General features: G+C 43.1%; 2 protein-coding genes across 7 annotated transcripts in view; both read right to left on the bottom strand.

Moving 5' to 3' along the window:
* The window catches only part of DONSON (DNA replication fork stabilization factor DONSON), a 28,845-nt gene extending 22,249 nt beyond the window's left edge, over positions 1-6,596 (bottom strand). For 2 of the 3 annotated variants that reach the window (XM_033232378.1, XM_033232377.1), the window contains exons 1-5: positions 5,721-6,596; positions 4,955-5,035; positions 3,393-3,596; positions 1,390-1,568; positions 298-476 (exon numbers count right to left, since the gene is read on the bottom strand). In XM_033232378.1, the coding sequence (XP_033088269.1) occupies positions 298-476; positions 1,390-1,568; positions 3,393-3,596; positions 4,955-5,035; positions 5,721-6,035 (958 nt within the window). In that variant the 5' untranslated portion in view covers positions 6,036-6,596. The remainder of the gene's footprint in view (positions 1-297; positions 477-1,389; positions 1,569-3,392; positions 3,597-4,954; positions 5,036-5,720) is intronic. The other variant, XM_033232379.1, reaches the window with a different exon arrangement.
* A 143-nt stretch (positions 6,597-6,739) lies between these two features.
* The window catches only part of CRYZL1 (crystallin zeta like 1), a 51,670-nt gene continuing 42,998 nt past the window's right edge, over positions 6,740-15,411 (bottom strand). The window contains exons 10-13 of one of the 4 annotated variants that reach the window (XM_033232383.1): positions 13,796-13,917; positions 12,267-12,372; positions 8,555-8,600; positions 6,740-7,319 (exon numbers count right to left, since the gene is read on the bottom strand). In XM_033232383.1, coding sequence (XP_033088274.1) covers positions 7,220-7,319; positions 8,555-8,600; positions 12,267-12,372; positions 13,796-13,917 — 374 coding nt within the window. In that variant the 3' untranslated portion in view covers positions 6,740-7,219. Of the gene's footprint in view, positions 7,320-8,554; positions 8,605-11,666; positions 12,063-12,090; positions 12,149-12,266; positions 12,373-13,795; positions 13,918-15,411 lie in introns of those variants that run through there. The other 3 variants (XM_033232384.1, XM_033232385.1, XM_033232386.1) reach the window with 3 other exon arrangements.

Here is a 15,411-nt window from a genome sequence, read left to right on the forward strand (position 1 = left end):
CTGCGCATGTGAGGCATCTAGGCTGTGCCCTCCTTATAAGAATGATGATCTGATGTGTAACAGCTTCATGCCGAAACCATCCTCCCCACCGCCCTTGAAACGGATCCCTAGTGCCAAAAAGTTTGGGGACTGCTGGATTAAATAACTGTGGGGGAGGAAAAAAAAACCTAGAAATAGAGAATATATTTCTTAATGTTGCTAATCAACTGGTAAAAGGCATTTTAAATTCAAATACTTTTAGGCTAAAATAAGTTTACTATATAGTATAGTATTCACACTTTAAACCTAAACTTTTACCTTCATTTCTCATAGCTTCTCTTAAACCTCGAGTTGTAGGAGATATGAGGGCTGTGATTAAGTCACTTCCAGCTAATCCTGCTGCTCGGAACAGGACAGTAAACTGATAGGTACAAACGTAGAAATAGGGGCAAAGTTTTGTCTTCAGTAAATTATACAGAGAAGTAAAGCTCACGGACCTATGAAGTAAAAACATTTTCTTATATTATTAAACATTTAATGCAATGTTTATAATTCTGTACAATTCAGTTTGATACCTGGTTTAAAACACAACACAAATATTTTAGATAATGGTTGGAATTTTTGTGGTTACGTATGACTTAGCTTTAAAGGACTGAAATTGGTTATGAGGACTCGCTGACGACTTCTCAATACTTTAACAGTGTATACCACTTAAACACTTACTTTGCCTTTAAACAAAACTTAATTGAGAATTACTTGCTGACTTTCTCTGAGCTGCTGATAAAAAAGGAAGCAGAGACAGACAAGTAGCATTAAAGAATTAGGGGTGTGTGTGTGTGTGTGTGTTTTTTGAGACAGAGTTTCGCTCTGTCATCCAGGCTGGCAGTGGCGCAATCTGGAGTGCAGTGGCACGATCTCAGCTCACTGCAAGCTCCGCTTCCAGGGTTCATGCCATTCTCCTGCCTCAGCCTCCTGAGTAGCAGGGACTACAGGCGCCTGCCACCATGCCCGGCTAGTTTTTTTTGTATTTTTAGTAGAGACGGGGTTTCACCGTGTTAGCCAGGATGGTCTCAATCTCCTGACCTCATGATCTGCCCGCCTCGGCCTCCCAAAGTGTTGGGATTACAGGCGTGAGCCACCGCGCCCGGCCTGCTGATCTGTATATATTTAACCAACACTTATATACGTTCTACCACAATTGGGTAAAGAATGAATAACAGCTAAAAAAAAAAAAAAAAAAAAAAAAAAAACTAAACAGTTTACATGTTGGTTATTAACAGGTTCAGATAAAATTCACAAGGATCTAGATACCCTTCTGCTATTAACGTATCCAGTCACAAATATGATAGAGAATACTGCTAAAATAAAAATTCACGATTGAATTATACAAGTTTTTCTTACTAATCTTACCAGTCACTCATTAAAACATGCTGCAGGGTTGCATCATTTGACCAAGGACTTGTCTTTCCAGCCATTTTTCTATCAGCTCCAATACGAGGGAACAGTGGTAGCCAAGACAAAGCAGGGTGGAGCCAATAGATAAGGCTCTGCTGGAAGGTACAACGGAGCTCAGTGGAGAGTCTGGGATCCTAAAATCCAAAGGTGACAGTGGAGAGATTTTGCCCATTGAGAAATACAGAATTTTTTTGAAGATAATATATACCAAACACTTAGGTCTAAGAATCTTTACTGCTTTCTATAGGAAAGCATTAATAACTGTTATAGGAATGAAAACACAATTTATCCTTATTTGGGCCAGATGTAATGTTAAACCACAGTATCAGAACATTTAAACATAGATGGGAACATCTGCCTGTTTCTACCATCCTTAAGGACAATTCACTACCTTTTTTATCATGAGGAATAGGGGTGGGCATGTGTGTGTAGGTAACACTATGTCCAGCCCTCTCTCCAAAATGCTGTTTTAAAAGTAGCCAGTAAACACTGATATGCCAAATCACAAATCATCCTCATCTATGTATTGAAAAGATGTATAATATACCAAGACCTCTTTCAGGGTAATCCTTTTTTAACCTAGTTTGGGACTTCAAAAAAATTTTTTAAAGATATAGTCTCACTCTGTCACCGAGGCTAGAGTACAGTGGCGCAATCACAGCTCACTGCAGCCCTGACCTCCTGGGCTTAAACAATCCTCCCATCTCAGCCTCCCAAGTCGCTGGGACTACAGGCACCCACCACCATGCTCAGCTATTTTTTAATTTTTTGTAGAGAAGGGGTCTCACTACATTACTCAGGCTGGTCTCAAGCAATCCTCCCACCTCAGCCTCCCAAAGTGCTGATATTACAGGCATGGGCTATTGTGCCCAGCCTCCCAGTTTTGAGTTGACGCTTTAAAACGATCAAAATGTATTTCTCTAAAACTATTCTAGAACTCACAAACTCCCAAAGATTTATAAAATTTTCCTTACCCAGGTAAGAAAATCAGTAAATCCATCAGCCCTTGTAATCCCACTCAATTGCTTTTCACTTCTTTCTTTGTATTTTCTTTCTCAAAAAGCCTTAGAGAAAAATAATTTAACAATTCTTGCCTGCAACACTGATTAATTTGCAGTACAAGTCTCTAAATTTATGAGCAATTACTCAATTTGACTTAAAAAAAAAAAAGTTACGGCCGGGCGCGGTGGCTCACGCCTGTAATCCCAGCACTTTGGGAGGCCGAGATGGGCGGATCACGAGGTCAGAAGATCGAGACCATCCTGGCTAACACGGTGAAACCCCGCCTCTACTAAAAAATACAAAAAAACTAGGCGGGCCGAGCTGGCGGGCGCCTGTAGTCCCAGCTACTCGGGAGGCTGAGGCAGGAGAATGGCGTAAACCCGGGAGGCGGAGCTTGCAGTGAGCTGAGATCCGGCCACTGCACTCCAGCCTCAGCGACAGAGCGAGACTCCGTCTCAAAAAAAAAAAAAAAAAAAGTTACGGCCGGGCGCGGTGGCTCACGCCTGTAATCCCAGCACTTTGGGAGGCCGAGATGGGCGGATCACGAGGTCAGAAGATCGAGACCATCCTGGCTAACACGGTGAAACCCCGCCTCTACTAAAAAATACAAAAAAACTAGGCGGGCCGAGCTGGCGGGCGCCTGTAGTCCCAGCTACTCGGAGGCTGAGGCAGGAGAATGGCGTAAACCCGGGAGGCGGAGCTTGCAGTGAGCTGAGATCCGGCCACTGCACTCCAGCCTCAGCGACAGAGCGAGACTCCGTCTCAAAAAAAAAAAAAAAAAAGGTATGAAAGCACCATAAGCACCATTTGGGAAAGACAAAATTTCCTAAGTCTTTGTATCTTTAAATTTCCAAAGAAAAACTTAATGGAAGGCAGTATCTCTGCTATTTTGCAAAGGAGAGCATTTCACACTTAATTTGTTACTTTAACACATAACTATTTTATTTCAGAGTTACCTGTATACTTTTAGGCAAAGTAACTTCTGTTGCCCTACAATGCTGGACAAGACCTTGAGCCTCTTCCTGTGCTTTCAAATGATCTGCCCAGGTAAAGGGTTGAGAAGAGGTGAAAAGGAGTCGGGTTTTAATACTCCAGTCCACAGGTAACTCAGTATTTTCTGAGGACGGAATATCAGACTCGGAGAACGATACGTGTGAAGTCTTTAGAAAACAAAGAATGCAAAAAATTAGTCGAGTATTGAGAAAAAACCTTCAACCTAAAGATTTTGTCAGCTAACATACTCATGATCACTGAAAAGTAAAAATCATATAAACTGTATAATAAATAACACTAAAAATATATTACACACTGTAAAAAAAGTCTGAAAGGAGTCACATTAAACTTTTAACCGTGGGTATCTGTGGGAAGAGGGAATTTGTTGTTGTTGGGGGTAGGGGTTGTGGAGGGGCAGATTTCACTTTTTAGTTTTTACAGTTCTTCATGGTAGTACAGACGTTTGTATTGAAGTAGAAATATTCAAAGTGTTTAAACATTTTGGATCTGTTAAGCCTCTGAAACTCTGCATCCAGGGCTAACAAAGCCCATATTTTAAGAAACATTTCCTGACTTCATATATTTCCCCTCAATCTGTCTGCTGTCCCTTCAGGTCAACATTCTCCACGATACAATAATTTTTTTTTTTTTTTTTTAAATTGAGACAGAGTCTCCCTCTGTCGCCTAGGCTGGAGTGAAGTGGTGTGATCTCGGCTCAGTGCCAACCTCTACCGCCTGGGTTCAACCGACTACGGTGCCTCGGCCTCCCCAGTAGCTGGGACTACAGGCATGCGCCACCATGCCTGGCTAGTTTTTTTTGTATTTTTAGTCGAGACGGGGTTTCGCCATGTTGGCCAGGCTGTTCTCGAACTCCTGACCTCAGGTGATCCACCTGCCTCAGCCTCTCAAAGAGTTGGGACTACAGGCATGAACCACCGTGCCCGGCCAAGGATTCTTTTATATAACAATAAAATATCAGGGAAGGGGGAACTATCTTTGATAGACCATAAGAAGGTCACTTATTTACAAGAGAAACTGGGGCTTGGAGAACTGTTCTAGCCTGTTCCCATTAGGACAAACCGCATTTATCAAACTACACAGCACAACAGTAGCGGTTGGGGAATGGAAACGTGTGTGTGTTAGGGCAGGGGGGCAATGAGGTTCAGTGCTATGCCACAACCTGTGGAGGTGGGCCAGGAGGGCTGGCTCTGAGTGACGAGCTGGAGAAGAAAACTGCCCAAAGAAGAGTATTAAAAACTGTTAGAGGGTAAAAGAAAACCCCCACGTCTATTAGGCCTATTTTAGCACTGGCTATCTTTACAGTCATCATTACTGTATCAAACCAACTCCTTTACCTTGGCTGATGTCGTATTTTCACCCCTGATCAAGCCTCTCTGTAAAACTCCTTTCCAAGCAAAATGCTTCTGAGAAGTATAAATGTAGTTTTAAAAATAGGCTCAAATCCTAGCTATGGAAAAAAAAGTTTATACAAATAAACATTCTAATGATATTTAAAAAGTATTACCTGGGGTAATTCAGTAACAGTTGTTCTTTCAGGGAACTTCTCTTCCCATAGCAAATCATTTTCTTGATTAGAATCTACAAACTGAGGTTAAAAATATTGTCCTTTAAATTTTAAAGGATGCTGAAGTTTGCGTTAAATATGTACAGAGCCTCACCTGGCATACACGCTTCTCAATAAATGCAAGTGCACCCAAATTCAGACGCACCCCATCCAATCTATGAGTTTCAACACTTTTGTGCCTGAACTTTAGTATCAAAATTGAGGGGAACAAGGACCGGTGTTTCAAACAGAAAGATCCAAAAGGCTTTGCATAGGACAAATGCTAGGGAATTCTGACCCCACGAATCCTCAGCATTCCCCCATCCCCAGAATAATTTGGAGTGCGTGAGAGAAGGGAGGCCCTGAATCACGGGGAAGCAGGGTTTGTCACCTGTCCCATCGAACAGCGTCCTTGCAAGATGGGGGTCTCAGGGTTTTTCCAGCTCTCTTCTAAATCACCCTTAAGTCCTCCAAGGGGCCCCTCACTTTCCTCGGGAACGCGTCCCGTGAGTACAGCCCGCAGCGGGGCAGCCCGCGCGGCGCGCTCTTCCCGCAAATCCGGCCTTGCCAGAGCCGCGGCTCCCAGCGCGGGGCACCCTAAAGCCACGGGCGGCCGAAGTCTTCGCGCCCATTTCCTTGCCTCCAACGCGAGGACTTTCCACCCCCGATTCACAGCTGGCTCAACACAAGACAGAGACCCGTGGCGGCCAGGCTACAAGACACTCACCGGGCCTGGCGCCTCCGGCTGCTCGCGGGCCAGCCCGTCGGGGGGCTCCGCGGCGACCCGCGGTCGGTTGTCCAGGCGGGCGAAAGGATTCCTCCGGGCAGCGGCCGGGCCGCCGCCACCGCCTCTGCCCCCCGCGTCAGGGAAACGGCGAAGGTGCAGCCCCGCCGCCAGGGCGGCTCGGCGGGCCGCCGGCTCCGGCAGCTCACTGGGCTGGGAGGCGGCAGCTCCACGGCTCCGGGCCCTTTTCCGTCGGAGCCGCACTACCTCGGGCGGCTTTCGGAAGCTGGGTGAGTAGCAGGGCACCGATAGGGCCATAACGCGCGGCGGCTGAGGCCGGCCGGCAGCCCCGCTGAGCCTTCCCGCGCTCGCCGGGCCCGCCCCCGACGTAGCGCCGCGCTTCGTTCCAGTCCCGGACGCGTCCCCGCCCCGCCCCCGCCGGTTCCTAGCGGAGCATGCGCAGCGGACAGCCCGCGAGACCCAGCCCTCGGCCGCGATCCCCGGAGGCCGTCAACGCCCACTGTCCCAGCGGTGACCCTGCCCTGCCGCTTCTGCCGGGTCCTCGACAGGAGTCCAATCGCCAGGTTCAGCGACGCTTCTGGAAAGCGTGCGATCCAGGGCGCTGATGTGCACTACCCTGTGGGGCACCGAAATAGCTGAACGCTATTTAAGCCCACAGCAGGGATGTGATCAGCCCGGGGTTTAGCGCCTGGGTGAAAAGGAAACAAACTTGAGCTGCGGCCATGGGCTGCTGCTTCCATAAACTTAAGAGAGGACAGTGGCTGCTGCTCTCAATAGGCGAGGAGAGGGGACTAGGCCACCTTCCTCAACCCCCAAATAGAGAACTCAGATAAGACGTCAGCACGCTTCCTATGCCAGCGCAGCCTCCCGGCAACCTCCCTTCCCCGTTCCCAGTGCCTGGTCATCTCAGCCTTCCAGGCAGCGGCCACTGGCAAGTTAATGGGATCCTCTTCTTTGATCCTGGGGAAAGCCGGAGTGAATGAATAGTTGAAAACACAAAATTTAAGTGCCTATGGGCTAGGTCCTTTAAGACTTCAAAATATACTCAAATGCTTAAATTATGACAGCAAAGACTTAAGGAAGGTGTTGAGAACGGAGTTGACAGAAAATTAATACGTTACTTTGATAGCTTAGCAAAGGCCTGCAACAGCTTTATCAATAGAGTAGTGTGGCTTTTGCTGAAAGCAGCAGTTTTCTTCATGGAAGGAATTTTATAGCAGGGGCAAAATATATAGAAACGATGAAAAGGCTTTTAGAAAATTCCCTTAAGATGTTAATTATAGAATTATCTTGATCATTTGCACAAGAATTTTTCAAACTTTTCAAATGTGTCAACTGAGCATCTTGTCTTAGCAGGGGAACGTGCTTAAAAATGCAACTTGCTTTTCTCTTCCTTGGTTTTTCTCAACAATTTCCAAATAAAATTCTGGCTTCAAATACTGGAATACGTTCATCCGATTGAGGTCTGAGAAAGAAGAAAATTAAAACTGAACAACTTGCTTTTTTCTTCCTTGATTTTTCTGAACAGCTTCCATGGAAACTTTTGCCTCATACAGTGGAATGGGTTCATCCAAATGAGGTCTGAGAAGGAATGAAATTAGAAATGTCAGGTCAAGTTAAAGATAAGTAGAACAGATGGGGTGGTATATGACAAATGCTAGTGCTCAAATCTATTACTTTATTAATTTTTTGAGACAGAGTCTGGCTCTGTCGCCCAGGCTGGAGTGCAGTGGCACGATCTCGGCTCACTGCAACCTCCACCTCCCAGGTTCAAGCGATTCTCATACTTCAGCCTTCTGAGTAACTGGGATTACAGGTATGCACCATCAAGCCTGGCTAATTTTTGTATTTTTAGTAGAGATGGGTTTCACCATGTTGGCCAGGCTGGTCTTGAACTCCTGGCCTCAAGTGATCTGCCTACCTCAGCCTCCCAAAGTGCTGGGATTACAGGCATGAGCCACTGCACCCGGCCTCAAATCTATTACTTTAAGTAATTCAAACAAATTTGTCCATTAGTGTTTCCAATGTTAAAAGTGGTTAAGTTTTGAAGGAAAAAAATTATCTTCTTTATTTACTACCTCTTTTTTTTGAGACAGAGTTTCTCTCATTGCCCAGGCTGGAGTGCAAAGGCGAGATCTTGGCTCACTGCAACCTCCACCTCCCAGGTTCAAGCAATTCTGCTGTCCCAGCCTCCCCAGTAGCTGGGATTATGGGCGCTTGCCACCAGGCTCAGCTAATTTTTGTATTTTTAGTAGAGACAGGGTTTTGCCATGTTGGCCAGGCTGGTCTTGAACTCCTGACCTCAGGTGATCCACCCGCTTCAGCCTCCCAAAGTGCTGAGATTACAGGGGTGAGCCACTGCGCCCCGCCTACTCCCTCTTTTGTAAGTGATAAACATACTCAACTTTAAACAAATATACCATGGTTTTCTCTCCTTCAAGCTATTGGTTATTTCAAGTTGCGTTGGGAGGGGTGATGAGGAAAAGCAAAGGGTGAGGTACACTATATAATGGAGTGAGGAAAACTCACAAGCCAATTCTATCTCTAGAAGTACCTACTGGTGTGCCACCAGATGCACTTTGATAAATATTAAAGAGCAGCTATTTATCTAAATGAAATATAAGGTCAGTGCAAAAGTAATTACAGTTTCTGCCACTACTTTCAATGGCAAAAACCACAATTATGTTTGCACCAACCTAATAATAAAATATAGAGGCAACAGGCACATGGCGAGAGCTAAAACAAAAATGGGACTGCCTGCCTTAGCTCCTTGAAAATAGAAAAACAAGAACAATGATTTGGTTACTTTAGCGTACCTGAAAACACCAGTTGATAACTTCTCCATCACATCCTTTAAGATACGTAGCTGGAAGGATTGTTAAGGTGGCAATGTAAAAGAGAATTAAATAAAACCATTCAATAAGCAGAGGATGCCAGGCAGGTCACTTTCTCTTGTTTCAAGTTTTGTACTCTCAGAGATTTAACATGTTAAGTTAGAGAAATTCTGGAGGACATCAAGTTTACCTCTACAACAGGGAAGTGATTTGAGAGTTGGTGGTGTAACAGAACCTAAATTTCCAAGAACAAGGGACAAGAGCAGCAAGTCAAGCCTGGTGCTTATCCTAAGTGCTCACCACTATTATCTAAATGGATGGGAATGAAATAGTGTCTAGTTTTCATTTCTATATTACATATAGCATTTTAAGTTAAAAATAATTTTAGCACTTACATATCTTACTTTAGATGTACATTTGTTGACCAGGCTGGTTGGTAATAGGCTCAAAATTTGTTTGCAGAAGCCAGTAAACTTTGTGTGTGTATGATATACAGTCATCCCTCAGCATCCATGAAGGATTGGTTCCAGGACCCACATAAAGACCAAAATCTCCAGATACTCAAGTCCCTTACAGAAAATAGCACAGCAGGTTGGGAAACAAGGCTCTTTATAAAAAATTTAAAAATTAGCCAGGCATGGTGGCATGTGCCTGTTTCCCGAGCTACTGGGGAGGCCGAGGCAGGAGGATCCCTTGAGCACATGGGTTTGAGGTTACACTGAGCTGGAGGTTACACTGAGCACTGCACTCCAGCCAGGGCAACAAGCAAGACCCTGTGTCAAAAAAAAAAAAAAAATGGTGTATTTGCATATAACCGAGGCACGACTCCATTATACATTAAGTCATCTCTATGTTACTTATAATACCTAACGCAATGTAAATACTATGTAGGTAGTGGTTATACTTTTTTTTATTGTTGTATTATTACTTTTTCAGAGTTTTTTTTTTTTTTTTTTTTGGAAACAGGGTCTCCCTGTGTGGCCCAGGCTAGAGTGCATGATCATGCTCACTGTAGCATTAACCTCTCAGGCTCTAGTGATCCTCAGCCTCCCAAGTAGCTAGGACCACAGCAATTCACTGCTACAACAGGTTAATTTATTTTATGTTATTTTTTTGTATAGACAGGGTCTCCCTATGTAGCCTGGACTGGTCTCAAACTCCTGAGATGAAGCCATCCTCCTGCCTCAGCCTCCCAAAGTGTTGGGATTACAGGCGTGAGCCACTGCCCCCGGCCTCCAAATATTTTTGATCTTTGATTTGTTGAATCCCTGGATGTGGAACCCTCAGATACAGGGGGCTGTATGTCACTAACAGAATCAGAAAATGATGTAAAAATCAAAGAAAAATCTATCTTGCTAATTTAATTGAAATTATAATATTAAGATCAAAATGCTATGTACTTCTGAATTATTTATGGCCTAGAATGACACAGTTGGAAGGAGATGTCTCTCTTAAGTAACAAGCAGCAACTTAGCTTGTATGAACTGAATGAGGAGGGTTTGCACAAGTGAGGACTACAGTATGATTCAGGACTTTAGAAAATGCAAATTAGGGCTGGGCGCAGTGGCTCACACCTGTAATCCCAGGACTTTGGAAGGCTGAAGTAGGTGGATCACCTGAGGTCAAGAGTTCGAGACCAGCCTGACCAGTATGATGAAATCCTACCTCTACTAAAAATACAAAATTTAGCCAGGCATGGTGGCATGCGCCTACAGTCTCAGCTACTTGGGAGGCTGAGACAGGAGAATTGCTTGAACGTGGGAGACAGAGGTTGCAGTGAGCCGAGATGGCGCCACTTCACTCCAGCCTTGGTGACAGAGTGAGACTCCGTCTCAAAAAAAAAAAAAAAGAAAAAGAAAATGCATATTAGAAAATGTAAATCATTTAAAAATATTTTAAAAAGGAAACTGAAGAATATAAATTTACTAATTCACATCCCTGCAAGTTCCCTTCCTACTGCTGTTAATAAAATTCTCACCTGTGTGCATAGCATATATTTCTGATTCTGGAAAATGTACAGTATTTCATATACACATGTCATGTTTCAACTTGGTCCAAGGATTTGTCAAATAGGTTAAAACTGCCTTCTTATTGGGAGAGGTAGTTTGAGAGAATTAAGTTATATACAGCAAAGCAGTCAGTCTAGTTTCCAACATGTAAGATTCAAAACTAATAGCTACATAGTATTCCAATGTTAACTAATGTTACTTTTAATAGCCACGTGGTATTCTCTACTGTAGCATCACTCCATGTTATTCTTAATAATTACAATGTTACTGGGTTGGACATATACTTTTTTTTTTTTTTGGGGGATGGAGTCTCGCACTGTCTCCAGGCTAGAGTGCAGTGGTGCAATCTCAGCTCACTGCAACCTCCACCACCCAGATTCAAGCAATTCCCCTGCCTCAGCCTCCGGAGTAGCTGGGACTACAGGCGTGTGCCACCACGCCTAATTTTTTTTTTTTTTTGGTATTTTTAGTAGAAACGGGGGTGGTCTCGATTTCCTGACTTTGTGATCTGCCCACCTCAGCCTCCCAAAGTGCTGGGATTACAGGCATGAGCTACTGCACCAGCCCGTGTACCTTTTTAAAAAATGACATTAATTAAAAATCCTTTTAGAAAGTTAAATCTAATTTTCAAATTTAATAGGAAATATTTAATCAGAAACAACTTTAAATTCATACATGCCCTACAAGAAGGGGTTTTGAAATCTACTCCTTAAAACTCAATACATGCAGTATACTAATTATGTAACTTTTTTTTTTTTAGAGGAGTCTCGCTCTGGCACCAGGCTGGAGTGCAGCAGCACGATCTCAGGTCACTGAAACCTCTGCCTCCCAGGCTGGAGTACAATGGCTCGATCTCGGCTCACTGCAAGCCCCGCCTCTTGGGTTCACGCCATTCTCCTGCCTCAGCCTCCCAAGTAGCTGGAACTACAGGCACCCACCACCATGCCCGGCTAATTTTTTGTATTTTTAGTAGAGACGGGGTTTCACCATGTTAGCCAGGATGGTCTCGATCTCCTGACCTCGTGATCTGCCCACCTCGGCCTTCCAAAGTGCTAGGATTACAGGCGTGAGCCACCGCACCCGGCATATTCCAAACTTTTTATTATTTTTACTCAACTGGAATGATTTGGCTTCAGTCACACCAGACTTATCTCTGAATGACTTCTGTTTCAAAACTCAAACCCATCTTCATTTGATAAAGATTTCCTAGCATTGATATTTATAAAACACTCAACAAACTCTTTAATTTAGAAAAGTATTCTGAAATGTTTCTGCGCAATGGCACCATCATAGGAGTAAGTGTGCAACCTTTCAAGGTGATGTGTAATTTCCTTAACATCAGGTTAAAAACAAAATTTTCCACGTATCTTATGGCTTATCTCCATTCAGAAAGGAGAGAGACTGCCTGAGTGTGATTCTTGTTCCGCCACTTGCTGCATCCTTGAGTCTGTATCAACATCTCTATGCTTCAGTTTCTTCACCTGTGAAATGGGGATGATAACAGTACTAACATCTCAAAAGGTTGCTTTAATGTTTAAATTAATACTTGCAAGGCACTTGGAACACTGTTTGGCATACTTAAGGAAACTTAACTGCTATTATTATTTCCTATTATCGTAATGCAAGAACTTAGTACAGTACAAGGTTTCAAGCCAGAAACTCAAATCAGTCGATAAAAAGGATATAAAGATATTTTCCCTGTTGTACATTTGACAAATTCCAAACTTCATCATTCAGGAAAGCTAACGTTGCTCCCTTGAGGAAAAGGCAATGGCTATCTGGAGGATCCAACTTGGATAGAATAAAACAAAGATTAATCAATTATTGTGAGTTTAACAGCAGGATGATTGGTATCTTGAGTCAGAAAAACTTCTACACAAATTAAGTGATGTCCAAATCACAAAAATATGCACATAAATAACATTTAATAACATGTAAATGATAATATTTTCTATTTCCTGGTCCAAAACGATGAAACAGCGAGGTGATAAGTATATGGCAGATGCAAGGCCAATCTAGAATCCTGGTGATGAAGTGGTAGGGGTGTGTGTGTGTCTTTTCTCACCATCTTCATGAGGGTGTTGGAAAATCAGTGAAGATTGGTATGTAAGAATTATGGTATTTGCATATCAGCCATCATGTAAATATGTAACTGAAAAATATAACCTTGAGAGATAACATACATAAACATGTATAGTAATTCCAGTTTGAATAATTAGGAAATTGTGATAATTTTATACGGAAATATTTTGCTAAGTATATGTCAACGATGTTACCAAGAAAAAAATGCTATCTGAAATACTATTAAAAATTCATGCTGGGCGTGGTGTCTCACGCCTGTAATTCCAACACTTTGGTAGGCCAAGGCAGGTGGATCACCTGAGGTCAGAAGTTCAAAACCAGCCTGGTCAACATGGTGAAACCCCATCTCTACTAAATACACAAAAATTAGGCTTGCATGGTGGCAGGCGCCTATAATCCTAGCTACTCAGGAAGCTGAGGCAGGAGAATCGCTTGAACCCGGGAGGCAGAGTTTACAGTGAGCTGAGATCGTGCCATTGTGCTCCAGCCTGGATAACAAGAGTGAAACTTCGTTCCAAGAAAAAATCATAAGTCACATGTCTAAATCACTAAATAAAATTATACTTCATTGCTGAAAATATGTCTCTGCTAGGCAGTATTTCAACAATTTGGCCAACATGTTGCTAAAGTAAAAAAAAGCTACATTTCTACATATAAAATATGTAGCTACATATAAAATATGGAATGAAAAATAAAGGTAAATTTCTTTATGATTCAGATTTTCTTTTTTTTTGAGAGAGAGTCTCACTCTGTGACCCAGGCTGGTGTAGAGTGGCGCAATCTCAGCTCACTACAACCTCCGCCTCCCAGGTTCAAGTAATTCTCGTGCCTCAGCCCTCAGCCTCCCAAGGAGCTGGGAATATAAGCCTGTGCCACCATGCCTGGCTAATTTTTGTATTTTTCCTAGAGACAGGGTTTCACCATATTGTCCAGGCTGGTCTTGAACTCCTGGCCTCAAGTGATCTACCGGCCTCGGCCTCCCATAGTGCTGGAATTATAGGTGTGAGTCACCGCACCTGGACCAGATTTTATACTAATTTAGTCATACCTTGCCTCAAATAACTTAGACTTTATTGTTTGTTAATTACACCCCTTTGGTGTAATGGTAATGCTTTATGGTTCCTGATAATACCTGAAGGTTTTCTTCTGTTGTTACCCAGTGGCCTCCAACACCAAGAAGTGTGATGATATCATGTTTATGTGGTAGTAGTTGTAGTTTTACAGCTGGTTCATCATCTTTACTATACAATCTCACTTGCAAGGGAATAGTTTAAAAAAAAACGAGAGAGAGAAGAAATATATTTTATAATAATCTGACAAAAATTTATTCTTCAAACAAGTTCTTATTTATTTAGAGACAAAGTCTTACTATGTTGCCCAGGCTGGCCTGGACTCCAGCAATCCTCCAGCCTTAGCCTCATGAGTAGTTGGGACTATAGGCGCAGACCACTGTGTCTGGCACTCTCTTTACTTTTTAATGTACGAATGAGGAAACATTTTTCTTTCTTTCTTTTTTTTTTTTTTTTTTGAGACGGAGTCTTGCTCTGCCACCCAGGCTGGAGTGCAGTGGCCGGATCTCAGCTCACTGCAAGCTCCGTCTCCCGGGTTTATGCCATTCTCCTGCCTCAGCCTCCCGAGTAGCTGGGACTACAGGCGCCCGCCTCGTCGCCCGGCTAGTTTTTTGTATTTTTAAGTAGAGACAGGGTTTCACCGTATTAGCCAGGATGGTCTCGATCTCCTGACCTCGTGATCCGCCCGTCTCGGCCTCCCAAAGTGCTGGGATTACAGGCTTGAGCCACCGCGCCCGGCCAGAAACATTTTTCTTAGAAAAAGCAACACACAATGTATTCTGATACCATAAAATCTACTTTTTGCATTAAACTGATCATAAAATTTATTCTACATTTAATTATAATTTATTGTAAATCTATTTATTATAGAAATAAATAAAGATTAAAAATCTATCTTCATTGGAAAACCAGGCAAGGTAATGTAACACATAACCAAATCTGATAATTAACACTGATAGCTTAGTATAGTGAGATGAGTTGATTCCCAGTTAAAAAACTCAGACTCAGGATAGTCTTAACATAATTACTGAAATGTCCATGTGAAAAAATGATGCAATAAAGCATGTATTTACTTCCACTGACAGATTATCCTGAGCTATTTTCAAATCTTAGAAAATACTAGTTTAAAAAACCACACGAGGCCGGGCGCGGTGGCTCAAGCCTGTAATCCCAGCACTTTGGGAGGCCGAGACGGGCGGATCACGAGGTCAGGAGATTGAGACCATCCTGGCTAACATGGTGAAACCCCGTCTCTACTAAAAATACAAAAAAAAAAAAAACTAGCCGGGCGAGGTGGTGGGCGCCTGTAGTCCCAGCTACTCGGGAGGCTGAGGCAGGAGAATGGCGTGAACCCGGGAGGCGGAGCTTGCAGTGAGCCGAGATTGCGCCACTGCACTCCAGTCTGGGCGACAGAGCAAGACTCCGCCTCAAAAAAAAAAAAAAAAACAAAAACCACACGATAGTCATCCATGATTCTCAAATTAGAAGATAAATTCTACCAAAGTATAAATAGAAGCACTTTGCAGGCTTGTAAAACCTACCTTTAGGAGTCATGCTATTACTTAAGTGTGTTCAGAGTAAGTGTTAAAGAGATACTGGTTAAACTAAAAATATTCAAGAAAAGTGAAACTGGAACAAACTTTGGCATTTTCCAAATAGAGACTGCAGACATCAACTA

The sequence above is a fragment of the Trachypithecus francoisi genome, unplaced genomic scaffold (assembly GCF_009764315.1).
Source record: "Trachypithecus francoisi isolate TF-2019V2 unplaced genomic scaffold, Tfra_2.0 Lachesis_group14, whole genome shotgun sequence".
Lineage (NCBI taxonomy): Eukaryota > Metazoa > Chordata > Mammalia > Primates > Cercopithecidae > Trachypithecus > Trachypithecus francoisi.